The sequence below is a fragment of the Phocoena phocoena genome, chromosome 1 (genome assembly GCF_963924675.1).
Source record: "Phocoena phocoena chromosome 1, mPhoPho1.1, whole genome shotgun sequence".
Classification (NCBI taxonomy): Eukaryota; Metazoa; Chordata; class Mammalia; order Artiodactyla; family Phocoenidae; genus Phocoena; species Phocoena phocoena.
Window position 1 is genome coordinate 68887663 of NC_089219.1, and position 17195 is coordinate 68904857.

General features: G+C 36.4%; 1 protein-coding gene across 2 annotated transcripts in view; it reads left to right on the forward strand.

The window, feature by feature from the left end:
• PTGFR (prostaglandin F receptor) overlaps positions 1-5011 on the forward strand; it is a 55989-nt gene extending 50978 nt beyond the window's left edge. Inside the window, exons 2-3 of one of the 2 annotated variants that reach the window (XM_065875594.1) lie at positions 1369-1561; positions 4849-5011. In XM_065875594.1, coding sequence (XP_065731666.1) covers positions 1369-1561; positions 4849-4877 — 222 coding nt within the window. In that variant the 3' untranslated portion in view covers positions 4878-5011. Of the gene's footprint in view, positions 1-1368; positions 2787-4848 lie in introns of those variants that run through there. The other variant, XM_065875584.1, reaches the window with a different exon arrangement.
• Positions 5012-17195: the final 12184 nt, after the last annotated feature.

Consider the following 17195-nt stretch of genomic DNA (forward strand, 5'->3'; position numbering starts at 1 on the left):
AGCAGTTGGAGCAGAGGGTGTTGGCAGAAGAGATGAGGTTTAGAGGAGGATTTCAGATGCATCATCAAGAAGGCAGTTAAGGAGTTTCTACTTTGTTGTGTAGATAATGAAGGTTTTGGTAAGGGACATTTTTCCTTCAACCATTAGTATCACCAGGCCAAAATAAGATATTTCTTCTTGATAATGATCCATCAAGAAGACCAAGAAGACTTGATTTTCCTTTCATTTGGATTTTAGGCTTTTACATCTTCTCTTAATCCTGGTGGCATAATAATCTAAGTCTCCCTTAAGTTTTCAGTTTTACCTTTTGTTCATTTATTTGTTATTTGTTTTTATATCCTAGGTGTTTTCAAAGATATCTTGTTTGCTCTGCAGTTGTTCATTTAGAAGTTAAAGCTGGGCTTAGTGATTAGACCAGTTCTAACCTATAGCTGGGATCATTTATGGAACTTATTCTACAAAATGATCTCTTTAACATCACGAGTGGTCAGGAAATGGACACATGAGACCAAAATCTACATTGTTATTGTTAAGTCTCAATGGTAATGAAGAGGGGAACCCACTTCCTCAAAGCCCTTAGGAAATCTCATTGCATTTTGGAATATTTTAGCCAAGTTAAGGCTAGGGTAAGAGATGAAGGAAAGGGAATATGAAAGAGAAGACATTAGTATCATTGTAGTTACCAAGCAGAAAATTTTAAAAGTAACATTCCAGAACAATATAACATACCATGTGCAAATTAGTATCAGATGCTCTAAATAATTTTTTTTAAACTCTATAGTTTATCCAAACTTTAGCTTATCTATACTTAATTTGCATAAGTAAATTTTAGTTTTTTCATTGAAATTTACAAATGTGTGTTGGCTTTGAATTTTCTCTTCCCAGAAGTAAGAAAAGGTCTGTTGCTAGGATCAGTGTTTGTCCTCTCTTGGGTCATTCTATTTGTGCACATTTGACTTGCCAGATAAGTTATTATTTTTGTAGTTCTGATGTCAGTTTGAATTCAAAGGATTCAGATGTCTACATCAATGTTTCTGTGACTGTTCATTTCTTTTTCTCAGTATTTTGCAAAATAACATCACTTTGTGGAAAGTGAAATGAATAGCATAAAGCAGTTTGTTCAGTTAAAAAACTATAGGACTGAGCTTTGTGACCACCTAGACGGGTGGGATAGGGAAGGTGGGAGGGAGACGCAAGAGGGAGGGGATATGGGAATATACGTATACGTATAGCTGATTCACTGTTATACAGCAGCAACTAAAACAACAATGTAAAGCAATTATACTCCAATAAAGATGTTAAAAAACAAAACAAAACTATAGGACTGAGAAAATGCCTCTCAGCTGATTTCCGTATTTTGTTTTGCAGGTGACAATGGCCAGCATTGGAATGAATAGGCAAGATTTTATGGGTGCCTGTGAAAGAACCCTTTTTACTCTTCGAATGGCAACATGGAATCAAATCTTAGATCCCTGGGTGTATATTCTTCTACGGAAGGCTGTCCTTAAGAGTCTCTACACATTTACCAGACGCTGTTGTGGAGTACATATCATCAGCTTACATGTTTGGGAGCTTAGCTCCATTAAAAATTCCTTAAAGGTTGCTGCTATTTCGGAGTCACCAGTTACAGAGAAAGTGTCTCAGCAAACAAGCACCTAGTTCAGTAGGATGGTAAATCAGTGTAGGTCTAGGACCAAATTAAGGAAAGTTTTGGCAATATTTCAGTTAATGTATGAATATAGAAAGCCTAACTGGAAAAATCAACCCTCAGCCAGATAGTTTGGGGGGCACTTTGGTCAGATTTGGCTTTTGAAATTTGTTAAGTTAACTGTATAGTTGTGCATTTTCACATGTTTTTGTCAACTGGAGGTAAACATGATGAACTAATGCCACAGGAGTCAAATTGAAAACAATTTTGGGCTTATCTGTGTTATTGATGCTTTTGGAACAAGTAACTCTCTTGAAGGCTGTAGCATTTACTTGGCCTACTACCTGTGCAGTGAAATGGCGATTTGGGGGTGTCACTGCTCTATAACAATTCCTTATAGACTAGGCACAGTGAAGCGGAGCGCCCTCTTTTGATCTGGTCTGTTTTACCCCAGATTATGTAGCCTCAATTAGTGTGTTGTCATGTCACAGTGGATTCGTTGTGGCTTTTTATAATGACTTCCACGTACGTGACGTGTGGCTGTCAGTTTGCCTGATCTTGGGAGCCTGTTTAGAATGAGCCTATCCTTGTTATATTTGACAGATATGACTGCTTGCATTTATTATTATGGAGGTCAAGTGTTGTTTGAAGATATTCTTGTTAAGTCATAGTTTTCAAGTAATCACCATTTCCTCTGAAAATTCTAGTGTATAGTCAATACTTTTTAGAGAAACAAAGGCTCTGTGAGCACGTATATAGGTGACATGCATTATAGCAGTTCCTAAGAAGCTCTGCCATGGATAATGCAAACCAGTAGAACTTAAACCCCAAGTGATGGGTGCAAAGAACATTGGCAAATGCTCTTTACCTTTAGAGTCATTGACACAGTGTCATTTCTATGTCAGGGAACAAAAGAAACACAACCTCTAGAGAATAATATTCAAAGACCATCTGCAGCTAGTGTGGTTCTTTCCACTTACACACACACACAATACACACACACACACACACTCTCACAAGCACACAAAGAACATCAGAAATTTCAGTTGAAGAGGGCTCCTTAAATCTGTAATGTGGCATCTTCTAAAGCCTGTGCTACCAGTGCCAAGGAGAGGGTTGGCAATTAACAGGCATTTTGAGACCCTTATAATGGCTAACCAAGAGATCAAGGGTTGAAATCTTTCCCCAAATTTCTCAGTGATATTTAAACTTTATTTTTGCTTGTTTGTATAACTTAACCCAAAGAATTTTAGTAATCATTCAAAATGTCGTGGGTCTATCACAGCATAGGGTAGCTAGTTCTGCTTTATAATAGGGAAATGCATTTCTGTAGAAAGAGTCCCTTCATTAACTGGGGTCTGTTTTAAAATTAATCTTCCCCATGAGACTGATTTTAGATTCTCTAGGAAATCTGTGCAGTTCAATTAGACTTAAATTATTCTTTTCACAAATTTTTGCTTTTGAATGGTAATTTACATTGGAAGTTATTGTTAACTTTGGTCAAGGTTGGTAAATTCTAATTAATACATTAAAAGAAACTGGGGCTTCCCTGGTGGTGCAGTAGTTAAGAATCCTCCTGCCAATGCAGGGGACATGGGTTCAAGCCCTGGTCCGGGAAGATCCCACATGCTGCGGAGCAACTAAGCCCGTGCGCCACAACTACTGAGCCCGCGTGCCACAGCTGCTGAGGCCCGCACGCTTAGAGCCCGTGCTCCACAACAACAGAAGCCACCGCAATCAGAAGCCCGTGCACCGCAATGAAGAGTAGCCCCCCGGGCTTCCCTGGTGGCGCAGTGGTTGAGAGTCCGCCTGCCGATGCAGGGGACACGGGTTCGTGCCCCGGTCCGGGAAGATCCCACATGCCGCAGAGCGGCTGGGCCCGTGAGCCATGGCCGCTGAGCCTGCGCGTCCGGAGCCTGTGCTCCGCAACGGGAGAGGCCACAACAGTGAGAGGCCCGCGTACCGCAAAAAAAAAAAAAAAAAAAAAAAAGAGTAGCCCCCGCTTGCCACAACTAAAGAAGGCCCGTGCACAGCAACGAAGATCCAACGCAGCCAAAAATAAATATTTTTTAAAAAGAAAAAAATTAAGCAAATAGCCTCAGTGAAGATTTAAAGACAGCTATCTTTTTTTCCAATGAATTTAAAGTAGGGCAACATACATATACACACTGGCATATGATATTCTTAGTTTATGACCAGTAAATGATGAATCATACAAATGCAGGTCATTCTCATATATAGAGTACTGAGTAGGTGCTTGATACTTGCCAAAACTGGAAAGAATTTCTTGGTGCAAATGAGCATGGATGTGCAAAGTTTTTGTGCATTTTTAAACTGGCAATTACATACTGGTTATTTTAAGATATATATATATATATCTTCAGTGTATATACTTAAAAAAAAGCCATTGCAGTTTGTTATCGTTGTTGTATTACATAAATGTTCTCATGTGTTTTAGGAGCACTTAAAGACTAAAAGAATTTGTAGATGGTTTAGAGGAGATATGTATTTCCTACAGTTGCTTGAGAGAGCGTTGGCGTTTTGTGAGATGAGGCACAAGGAACCAAAGCTCCATCCTTTCTCCTCAGGCTGGGTAGCATGCTGCAGTGAACACTCCCATAGAGCCTGATCTGGGAGAGATGTGGAGGAGAAACCCTCATTCAGAGTTTTAGGCCTCTTCTCCTTGTGGCTTCTATTCAAATGACAGAATTGTTTATCTATATCATGACCCTTGGCCATTATGTCATTCTGGCCATGTGTGTCTGCACTGAGGAGATATTGTGACATGCCCATGTGTGGGAGAGTATGAGCTTAGCATGCAAGATTTTGGGGAGTGACAGGGTGGTCATTCTCTGCATAACCTGGAAGGGTTATCTCTATTATCTGAGCATAGGTTTAGGGTAACTAAATTGGTTTTATGATGCTGTTAAACTCAAAAAATAAACACCAAAAATTGAAAAAAAAATTAGTCAAAGAATATGTGTGTTTACATTGTGTTAGGCTTTGTTTGTCCACAGAAAATGAAATAAAGTGAACACAACAATATGCATATCTGACTTCAGAATTTTATTTCTGTTATTATATGTACTTCAGTGTAGTTTGTCAATTTATTGTATAAGGAATAATAAATGGAACATCTACCAATAACTTTCATATATTTGTTCAAAGTACTAGAAGTAAATAGAGTTCAGCACATTTACCAGTTTTGAAGTTTTACACTCTATTTTAAAATTTATCATTAGACCATCAGAGTAACTGAATTTCCCTTCTCATTGGATAAAGTAGTAGCTAGGCAAGTTCACATGCCATTTGATCAAATTATTTCTGGGGAATTACATTACTCTAGGCAAATTACTTGAAAATACCAGACTTTTTTCTGATGTTAGTGAACTTTAAAAAAAATGAGACCAAAAAACCCCCAACAGCACATGGGTTTTTATGCTTGTGAATGCAGAGACAGATAACGCTGATTCATAATTAGCTGTAAGTATATCCCCAAAACATCAGATTTTTTGCTGATGGATTTTAACTAGGTGATAGAAATATGTTCTTTAAACATTTTTTCTAAAGGCAGAAAGTTGCTTCTAACTATCTGTATTGCTGAAGTGGAAAATATTTAAAAGTTACACACACACACACACACACACACACACACACACACACACACATATATACACAGATATATCTGTCTTGTAAAACAGATGGTCTTCTTTGATCATTGTCAGTCTTAAAATGAAAAACTTACTTTAGTTTTGTGCTAATCTGAGTTTAGAATCCAAATAAGATTATTTGTTAAATAAAGTGTGAACTTTTTGTGAAACGTATTGCTAGCATCACCTATATCACCATTATTGCTCTAAATTCATTGTCTAAGGTGAGAATATAAAGGATGGGAGTGTACATTTTCCTGCTTCTTCATCTGGAGGTCAGAATATTTTACCACCTGGTAAAGAATAGTGTTGGACTTCAACTTGTTATTGACATATTTTAACAGTAGATGAAATGTGTTACGTGAATAAATGTATTTTGTTCTCTTCATACTTGTTGGATCGTATAAGAGAGTAAAGAGTGATATGTGTATTTTGTGGCTTCCATCAGTATGCAACTCATGTAATTTTAGTGCTTTGACTACTTTAAAACTTTAAACAAATGATTTTTAAAAAATAAACTTGGACTGGTGTTTATCAAGAGTGGTTATTTTTAGGAAGATCATATAAAACTTGGAACTCTTGAACCTACCTAAACTTCCATTTTCACCTGCTATTAGATGGGAAGAATTTCAGCTTGTTTTCCATTATTACCTTTTGCTATCCCTTTCCTGTCCACTCTTCTGTGACATCTGCTTTCTTTCTTTTACCTGTGTCTCATTTTATGTAGGTAGGTCATAATTCTGATGGGAATCTGATCATTTCCAAAACAGAGTGGCCCAAGTATACCTGTGATAACAAACAACCCACAAATCTCAGTGCCATAAACCCAGAAAAGTTTGTATCTCACCTGTGGATGCTGTCCACTCAGAAGGGGAGCTCTGCTTACTGTAACCACTCAGAGACCTCAGGGGACAAAGCAGCCATCATCTTATATGTTGCTGTCTGCAGTGCTAAAGGGAACAACAGCCTGGTGAATCATGCACTGGTTCTTAGAGCTTACACCTGGAGGTGATACATATTACTTTTGCTCACACATTTCTGGCCAAAGCAAGTAATATGGCCCCACTAACTTCAAGCAGGGCAGGTAAATGCAATACTGTAAAATGTCCAGGAGGAGAACTGAAAATAATTGGTAGATAGCACTAGTGATTTCCACATTAGGTAATTTTTTTTCATTATTGCCTTTCTAACGGCATTCAAACTGGAACCAGATTTAAAAAAAAATTTTTTTTAATTTAGAAACGTCGTGGGATTAAAAACATTTAGGTCTCATTCACCTAAGAATCTTGTAATCTATAAAGATAAGACAGAATAAAAAGTGAAAAACTTAGTTCTTAAAAATGCAGGGAGTGAGACCTTTCTGTACAATGCCTAAGAATAGCTTAGTTGCAACACTGTCTGAAATAGTTGCTTTTTTAATAAATGAGGATATTTGAAATTTATTTTTGCCTTTGCATTTTCAGTCTCCTTATAATTGAATATCTTGATACCTTGATATACTCTTTGCCAATGAATTTTATTGAACTGTCAGAAAACCCAAAGTAGTATAATAGCACTAGAACAAGATTAAACTACATTTCTTTTCTTTTTCTCCAAGTCTCTTCATTTTGAACCCAAACATGACAGTATATGAAATGAATCAGAAACTTGGCTAAATTTAAACCTTAGGAATCTTGAGATGTAAGTTCATATACACCAAGTGTCCTGTTCAAAGATTCTGTAGGAAGTTATTGCAAAGAATTTCCAGCAGAGCTGTCTTTCTGCCCTGCAAAAATATCAACTGAAAGTAATATGATAAGGATATGATACGCAATTATGAAAAAGTAGTTGGAAGGCTTTTACATTATCAAAAATCTCATATTTGTTAAAGTATACTTTTTAGTTAATAATCTAGTTTGTGAAAGAATAATGAAAATACTGTTTTATATACATCTTATTCATAAAAAGGAAAGGTAGAATTATTGAAATCTAAAGGAACTATATTTTGGATTTGAAGTGCCCTTTACAATTTTACTTAGGATGTAAACTCAGTCTTAGAGTTTTGTATTTAATTTCATTTGAATTATTTTTAGTGTGTGATTGGTAAACTCCAGGTTAACAAAGTGCATCCTGCCGTTACGGTGCTACCTTTCCCACGTTAAAGGAGGCAATTCAACACTAGTATACACCAACATCATCTTAGCTTTAAAAAATGAGATCATATGAGACATCTATTGTGTTCTGCACTTCTTAATTTCAATTGTCCATGTCAATATATTCAGAATACTCTTCTTTAAAATCTAAATAGTATTATATAATATAAATGTGCCATAACTTAAAGAAACAATTTTCCTATTGAAGGAGAGTTGTTTTTGTTTCCAGTTATTTCCCTTTTTTAAATAATGCTATTTTGATATGCATACCTTTATACTTTGTGTGTATGTTGTGGAATTGCTGGCTTAAGACATGCTCATTTTCAATGTTCATATGCATTGCTAAATTGTGCAGTGTGTACAGCCATTCTCTTCTAAGAGAAGATGCCCTATTCCTGACATCACCACATCACCTACCATGTATTCCAGCAATCTTTTTTTTTTTTTTTTTTTTTTTGCGATACGCGGGCCTCTCACTGCTGTGGCCTCTCCTGTTGCAGAGCACAGGTTCAGCGGCCATGGCTCACGGGCCCAGCCGCTCCAAGGCATGTGGGATCTTCCCGGACTGGGGCACGAACCCGAGTCCCCTGCATTGGCAGGCGGTCTCTCAACCACTGTGCCACCAGAGAAGCCCTCCAGCAATCTTTTCATGACAATAAAGTCACCAATCTTATTGGCAAAAATAAAGCATATTTAAGTCATCCTTTAGGTTACTTGCATTTCACTTTGCTAATGAAGATGAGCATGTTTTCATACATTTATTAGTCATTTGTGCTTCCTCTATAAATTTCCTGTTCCTGACCTTTATCTATTTTTAATACACTCATTGTTTCCTCTTGACTTGCGGGAAGACTGTGTATATTAAGGATATTATCTTTGTCAGCTTGTGCTGCTCTAATGAAGTACCATGGACTGGATGACTTAAACAACAGAAATTTATTTCTCACAGTTCTGGAGGCTGAGAAGCCCAAGATTAAGGTGTCAGTCAGTTAGATAACTGGTGAGGGCTCTCTTCCTAGCCATCTTCTTTCTGTATCCTCACATGGCAGAGAGAGAGAGAGAGAGAGAGAGAGAGAAAACAAACTGTCTGGTCTCTTCTTATAAGGGTACTAATCCCATTATGAAGACCTTGCCTTCGTGACCTCATCAAAACCTAATTACCTCCCAAAGGCCCCATCTCCAAATACCATTACATTGGGGGTTAGGGCTTAAACATAGGAATTTTGTGGGGTGGGCAGACACAATTCTGTCCATAGCAGGTATTAATACTTTTTGATATATGTTACAAATACTTTTGTACCAGGCTGCCATTTTCTTCTGCACTGAAGGTATCTTTCACTATATAAGAATTTTACATTTTTACTTAGGTAGAACTAACCTTTTATGGATTCCTTCTTTTGTTTCTTGTTTAGAAAGTCTTTCTGTCCTCAAAGGTTATAAATATATCCCCCTATGTCATTTTCTACAATTCAAGTTTTGTTTTTTATCTTTAAATTGTGTAGTTTTCATGGAATTTATATTTTTATGTCATGTGAGATGGGTATCTAAATTTCCTTTTTAAATCCCAGATGTATAACCAATAGATCCAACATCATGCTAGCAATTTCAGATTTTTTTTTTTTAAGTTATATTCTTGAAGACTTATCTTGGGTAGATTTCTATTAGGCTTTTTGAAATACTGCACTCAGCCCACCTGGCCTCTATTATTAACTCAGGATGGAAAACAGTTGTCTAAACCACACAAAAGTAATACTACCTTTAGTATTCAACAATACCACTAAGACCTATCACTACTAGGACTCAGCCTTTCAATTGTTTTTCCAGAAAAGAATACAATTTTATGCACTGTCATTTTTCCTGTTTGCCATGTTTTCTGTGACCATCAACAGTTTCCAGCTTAAGGTTAAGCGGGTTAATGAGGAGGTGTATTATTTTGCTGGGGCTGTTATAACAAAGGACCACAGACTGGGTGGCTTAAACAACAGAAATTTATTTCTTCACATTTCTGGAAGGTAGAAGTCTGAGCTCAAGGTGTCAGTTGGGTTGGTTTCTACTAAGGCCTGTCTCCCTGCCTTGTAGCTGGCTTTCTTTTCCCTTTAGCTTCACATGGTCTTTTGCCTGTGTCTAATATCCTCTTCTGATGAGGACACCTGTAATATTGGATTAGGGCCCACCTTAGAGTTCTCATTTAACCTTAATGACCTTCTTTAACCACCCTGTCTCTAAATTCAGCCACATTCTGAGGGACTGGGGAACTAGGACTTCAACATATGCATTTTGGAGGGACACAATTCAGCTCATAAAAAGAGTATAATCTGAGACATTAAGATAAAGTTATGGTAGATGGACCATACAAGAGTTGAGTCTGTTACCTCAGGTTTATTATCCAGCGGTTCTCAAATGTTAGTATCCATCTCTTTTACATGGAGGTCTTGCTAAATCAGATTGCCAGGTCCCATCCCAGTGACTGATTCAGTAGGTCTTGGGAGGAACCACTGAATTTACATTTTTAACAAGATCCCAGGGGAGGGTCCCTAGGCAACGCTGGTCTGAGGAACACACTTTGAGAACCACTGGCCTAATCAACTAGGCTAACCAGCCACAGATGGCATGATATGAAACATACAAAGAACCATGAAGCTTTTTGACAGTGCAAAACTGTACCACTGTTTTAGTACTGGCATTTTAATTCTTTTCCTAAACACATTTTTTGCTCCAAGCCCAAACAAATTTGACCTGAAAAATGTAAGAACTATCCAGAAAGTGGCTAGAAGAACATGGGCTAATACAGATTGACAGTAAAAATTGTATACAAAAAGACAAAGCAGACCTAAGTGAGGCCACGGTTTAGATGGCTACAAATTTCTTACTGGTGTCAAAGGAATTTTTGTGTTATGTTGTAGACTGGCAAAATTCCCATAGTCTAAAAATATTGCTTACCTTTTAATTCTAACCAAAAGCTTTTAACAAGGTTGTTTGGATAAATTTTATATTTTCCTCCCCACACTTTCAGTGTTTATAATCTTTTTTGATCCTTGTGTTTTCCACTCTTGCTTGAGTCCAGATGATCTTAAAATAATTCCCTGCTCTGGTAAAATAAATCTTCAGTCAGTTTTTGGCTTCCCAGAGGGGTACTGAGACTTTTCAGTTTCCAAATAAAATATAACACTAATACTTTTGGGTCAAGTAAATTATTAGAGTGGTTTTTATTAAAAAACAAACAGAATAACAGTAGACAATAAATGGACCAAAACTAAATACTTGAATACAAAATCTTGAATACAAAATCTCATGCTAAAGGCATTAAAATACAAGGTCTTTTATACAACTCCAAATAAATGGTATTTCTAAGGTAAAGGGGAAAAAAGCTACAGAAGCAAAAGCCCAGGCTGTGCTTTTTCAAAACACAGTTCTACCTAGGAAAGTTCCTCTCCCTCTTAAGAATAATATATCATTGGTTACTGGGAGACTTACAAAGAATATCAAACATAAACACAGATAAAAATGTTTTAAGTAGCTACTTCTTTAAATAAATATATCATTCTGAAATCTCAGTGCCAAATGTACTAATTTATAAAACTTGGACTATTAAAAGAGTGGAAAACAGCAATTGGATATAGTTTTCCGAAGACTGTGACATTTGTCATCACTTTATGATTTTGGTTTTATAAGATTAGTGATTTCCTCACAGCAATGCTCAAGCAAGACAGAGAGCTTAAAAATGTCCTAAAAAAGTTAGAAGCACTACATAGCTATTTGCTTTCCAAATTGTGGTTGGGCAGATGTTAAAATTGTAATTTAGTGATGCTTTCAGTAATGCCTTAAGAAACAATGGCATTTCCCATGAGGTAGCATTTGCCAGATGATCTAGCTGAGGCCCTTGTGGATCCTACCCTCTTTCTGGTTTGTGGTACACACCTCCCAGCCCTTATTAATTGTACTAATCAGAAACTTGTTTTGTTTGGGAAGAGTGTTCCAAGAAGAACTCCATGTGCCAGGGCCTTGAGGTGAAAAGCAGCTTGGATCTGTGTGGTGGTTGTAGTTTCGTGCTATAATAAGGAGATATCAACTGGCTTTGAGGGCAAGTTGTTGGCCTTCTACTGATTTAAGCCCAATATAGCTTATGTCTAACTAAAATAGAAATACATTTTGGACCAGCTTGCCTTTACCTGTCAAGAGAACCTATCGTCGGTTGTGATTCAGTTCAGAACTGATTCAGCAATTCAATCTGACCTAATGAAGCAGCATCAACCACTTAGCTTACGGGCTGGCATTGCAGTCATTCACCTGTACATGTTTAGAAACTTACCATAATTTTGATTTGTGGGGAGTAAGCATGAGGGGAAAAGAATGATTTTAATGTCTCTAACTTCAGAAGAAAAACATCTGCAAGAATGGAAGATGATCCACCATCACATTACAACACTGCTCTTGGAAATAATTCAACTCTCATAAGCATTGCCAGTAATTCTTTATAAAATTATGACCACCCCCCTGAAATTCAGCATTTCACTTGTAATGCTGAGTAAATTTTGCAAGTAGGTAAGAGTGTCATTATTAAATTTATAACTATTAATATCATCTGAGCCTGTGTGGTTCGAACTTCACTTGCCCAATGACACATTTCTTTATGGATATAAATCATTTTTTCTCTGATGATTAAGAGAGGGTAGATGGCTGCTGAGTCCCAACATGTAAGCTTTTATATTTTGCTCTTCATTACAATTACTACTGCAAGTCAAGTATCACATTTTACCTGATCTATAGCTGCCTAGCTGTTGTTTTTTTAAACCACTTTGTTTCCCAAAGAGTCACCACTTTGACCATTTACACTGAGTGTGGAATTTTCTTCCTAAAAATAACTATGACTATTTTACCTACCTGCTTTTGAATTATTTCCATTCTTCTTTGCCTTCAAATTTGGTCCAAATTACTTAGCATGACAAACAAAGCTCTTCACTATCTTGTCTATAGTGGATCTTTTCTGGAGAGTCGGAGCAATCCTATAAACCATCCTGCCTTCGCTGAGATTTCTGAGTCTCCTTTTATCATTTTCAGAGGTTTTTACCAATAACTATTCTTGTACTCTGAGACTAATTGAATCCGACCACAAGTACACCTCTTTATCAAGTTCTGAAAATCGGATTATCTTGCCTGAAATTTTATTCATAAGCTTATCAGTGATCTAATTTGATCTTTACTTGGTATTATTATTCCATTATATTATTATGTCATTTTAAATAGACAAAATCTATAGGTTGGTAAAACCATTTGCTTAAGAGCACAGAGAGAGAATTAAAACACCAGTCTTAAAATTGAGGCTACATTGCTGCTGTGAAAAATAATTTTTAATGTGGTGGTATAATTAAAGAGCCACAAGAATTACCTAATTTATAGGACTGGACATTGAAACCATTATTAAGAATTCTATTAGTCTGATGTTATTTAAAAGTTATCAAAGGATTCTGCATAAAGAAGATGTGGCACATATATACAATGGAATATTACTCAGCCATAAAAAGAAACAAAATTGAGTTATTTGTAGTGAGGTGGATGGACCTAGAGTCTGTCATACAGAGTGAAGTAAGTCAGAAAGAAAAAAACAAATACCATATGCTAACACATATATATGGAATCTAAAAAAAAAAAAAGGTTCTGAAGAACCTAGGGGCAGGATAGGAATAAAGATGCAGATGTAGAGAATCGACTTGAGGACATGGGGAGGGGGAAAGGTAAGCTGGGATGAAGTGAGGGAGTGGCATGGACATACATAAACTACCAAATGTAAGATAGATAGCTAGTGGGAAGCAGCCACAAAGCACAGGGAGATTAGCTCGGTGCTTTGTGACCACCTAGAGGGGTGGGATAGGGAGGATGGGAGGGAGACGCAAGAGGGAGGAGATATGTATATGTATAGCTGATTCACTTTGTTATAAAGCAGAAGCTAACACACCATTGTAAAGCAATTATACTCCAATAAAGATGTTTTTTAAAAAAAGACTCCTTTGTGAAATAAACCATAGTGCCAACTACAACTGTGGTACAAAAATATGCATGTTACAAAATTAATGTACCAGAAAAAACCCTGAAATTTCTACTGAGCTTTTTTTTCTAAATGCACATAAAATATGTGATATTGCTCTAAAAAAGAATGATGAATTAAGTGAAAAGTTCCCCAGTCATCAGAATCTTTTTACAGACAGTAATTTTATAAGAGTAGCCATGAAGTACAGATCTATAATTACTTTGTTTTCTCTCGTGTTTCTGCTGTTGAAGCTCAGTGTTCAGTGGGATTTAAAACATGTTATTAGCTGTATTCTAAAGGGTCTAAGTAAAATAGAATAATATGCTATCAGAGTCATTAAGGGAATGAATTGGCTTCTTAGCCAATCACTTCAAAATTGATACGCAGTACTTACTAAAAGAGTATGCTGCCCCAAATTCCTTTCAACTAGTGGGAGCCCTATAACTAAATTCTTGTCCATGGATATCAGGAGAAGTGTTTTGTAGAACTTGTTTTGTAGGAGAAAAATTGACTGAAAGGAGTTACTACAGTTAGTTGGAGTCCATTATTTCCCGTTATACCTTTCCTCCTTCTGCAACTCAGACACGATGACTGAAGCTCTTCCTACCATTTTGGATTGTGTGGTTACCTGCCTATGTTTTCCTCTAAGAGTTTTATAGCATCTGGCCTTACACTTAGGTCTTTAATCCATTTTGAGTTTATTTTTGTGTATGGCGTTAGGAAGTGTTCTAATCTCATTCTTTTACATGTAGCTGTCCAGTTTTCCCAGTACCACTTGTGGAAAAGGCTGTCTTTTCTCCATTGTATATTCTTGCCTCCTTTATAAAAAATAAGGTGGCCATATGTGCGTGGGTTTATCGCTGGGCTTTCTATACTGTTCCATTGATCTATATTTCTGTTTTTATGCCAGTACCATGCTGTCTTGATTACTGTAGCTTTGTAGTATAGTCTGAAGTCTGGGAGCCTTATTCCTCTGGCTCCGTTTTTCTTTCTCAAGATTGCTTTGACTATTCGGGGTCTTTTGTGTTTCCATGCAAATTGTGTAATTTTTTGTTTTAGTCTGTGAAAAATGCCATTGGTAGTTTGATAGGGATTGCATTGAATCTGTAGGTTGCTTTGGGTAGTATAGCCATTTTCACAATAATGATTCTTCCGATCCAAGAACATGGTATATCTCTCCATCTGTTTGTATCATCTTTAATTTCTTTCATCAGTGTCTTATAGTTTTCTGCATACAGGTCTTTTGTCTCCTTAGGTAGGTTTATTCCTAGGTATTTTATTCTTTTTGTTGCAATGGTAAATGGGAGTGTTTCCTTAATTTCTCTTTCATATTTTTCATCATTAGTGTACAGGAATGCGAGAGATTTTGGCGCATTAATTTTGTATCCTGCTACTTTACGAAATTCATCGATTAAATCTAGTAGTTTTCTGGTAGCGTCTTTAGTGTTCTCTATGTATAGTATCATGTGATCTGCAAACAGTGACAGCTTTACTTCTTCTTTTCCAATTTGGATTCCTTTTATTTCTTTTTCTTCTCTGATTGCTGTGGTTAAAACTTCCAAAACTATGTTGAATAACAGTGGTGAGAGTGGGCAACATTGCCTTGTTCCTGATTTTAGAGGAAATGCTTTCAGTTTTTCACCATTGAGAACGATGTTGGCTGTGGGTTTCTCACATATGGTCATTATTATGTTGAGGTAAGTTCCCTCTATGCCTACGTTCTGGAGGTTTTTTTTTTTTTTTAATCATAAATGGGTGTTGAATTTTCTTGAAAGCTTTTTCTGCACCTATTGAGATGATCATATGGTTTTTATACTTCAGTTTGTTAATATGGTGTAGCACATTGATTGATATGGGTATACTGAAGAATCCTTGCATTCCCGGGATAAACCCCACTTGATCATGGTGTATGATCCTTTTAATGTGCTCTTGGGTTCTGTTTGCTAGTATTTTGTTGAGGATTTTTGCATCTATGTTCATCATTGATATTGGCCTGTAGTTTTCTTTCTTTGTGACATCTTTGTCTGGGTTTGGTATGAGGGTGATGGTGGCCTCGTAGAATGAGTTTGGGAGTGTTCCTCCTTCTGATATATTTTGGAAGAGTTTGAGAAGGATAGGTGTTAACTTTTCTCTAAATGTTTGACAGAATTCGCCTGTGAAGCTATCTCATCTTGGGCTTTTGTCGGAAGATCTTTAATCACAGTCTCAATTTCAGTGCTTGTGATTGGTCTATTTATATTTTCTATTTCCTCCTGGTTCAGTATTGGAAGTTTGTCTTCTTAAGAATTTGTTCATTTATTCCCAGTTGTCCATTTTAATGGTATATAGTTGCTTGTAGTAATTTCTCATGATCCTTTGTATTTCTGCAGTGTCAGTTGTTACTTCTCCTTTTGCATTTCTATTTCTAATTCTGTTGATTTGAGTTCTCCCTTTTTTTCTTGAAGAGTCTGGCTAATGGTTTATCAATTTTGTTTATCTTCTCAAAGAACCAGCTTTCAGTTTTATTGATCTTTGCTATTGTTTCTTTTATTTCTTTTTCATTTATTTCTGATCTGATTTTTATGATTTCTTTCCTTCTGCTAACTTTGGTTTTTTTTTTTTTTTTGTTCTTCTTTCTCTAATTGCTTTAGCTATAAGGTTATGTTGTTTATTTGGGATGTGTCTTGTTTCTTGAGGTGGGATTGTATTGCTGTAAGCTTCCATTTTAGAATTGCTTTTGCTGCACCCCATAGGTTTTGGGTCATTGTGTTTTCATTGTCATTTGTTTCTAGGTATTTTTTGATTTCCTCTTTGATTTCTTCAGTGATCTCTTGGTTATTAAGTAGTGTATTATTTAACCTGCATGTGTTTGTATTTTTTACAGATATTTTCCTGTAATTGATATCTAGTCTCATAGTGTTGTGGTCAGAAAAGTTACTTGGTACGATTTCTATTTTCGTAAATTTACCAAGGCTTGATTTGTGACCCAAGATATGATCTAGCCTGGGGAATGTTCCATGAACACTTGAGAAGAATGTGTACTCTGTTGTTTTGGATGGAATGTCCAATAAGTATCAATTAAGTCAACGTTGTTTAATGTGTCATTTAAAGCTTGTGTTTCCTTATTTATTTTCATTTTGGATGATCTGTTCATTGGTGAAAGTGGAGTGTTAAAGTCCCCTACTTTGACTGTGTTACTGTTGATTTCTCCTTTTATGGCTGTTAGCATTTGCCTTATGTGCTGAGGTGCACCTATGTTTGGGTGCATAAATATTTACAATTATTATATCTTCTTCTTGGATTGATCCCTTGATCATTATTTGGTGTCCTTCTTGATCTCTTGTAACAGTCTTTGTTTTAAAGTCTATTTTGTCTGATGTGAGAATTGCTACTCTAGCTTTCTTTTGATTTCCATTTGCATGGAATCTCTTTTCCTATCCCCTCACTTTCAGTCTGTATGTGTCCCTAGGTATGAAGTGGGTCTCTTGTAGACAGCATATATACGGGTCTTGTTTTTGTATCCATTCAGCCAGTCTATGTCTTTTGACTGGAGTATTTAATCCGTTTACATTTAAGGTAATTATCGATATGTATGTTCCTATTACCATTTTCTTAACTGTTTTGGGTATATTATTGTAAGTCTTTTCCTTGTCTTGTGTTTCCTGTCTAGAGAAGTTCCTTTAGCATTTGTTGTAGAGCTGGCTTGGTGGTGCTGAATTCCCTTAGCTTTTGTTTGTCTGTAAAGGTTTTAATTTCTCCAT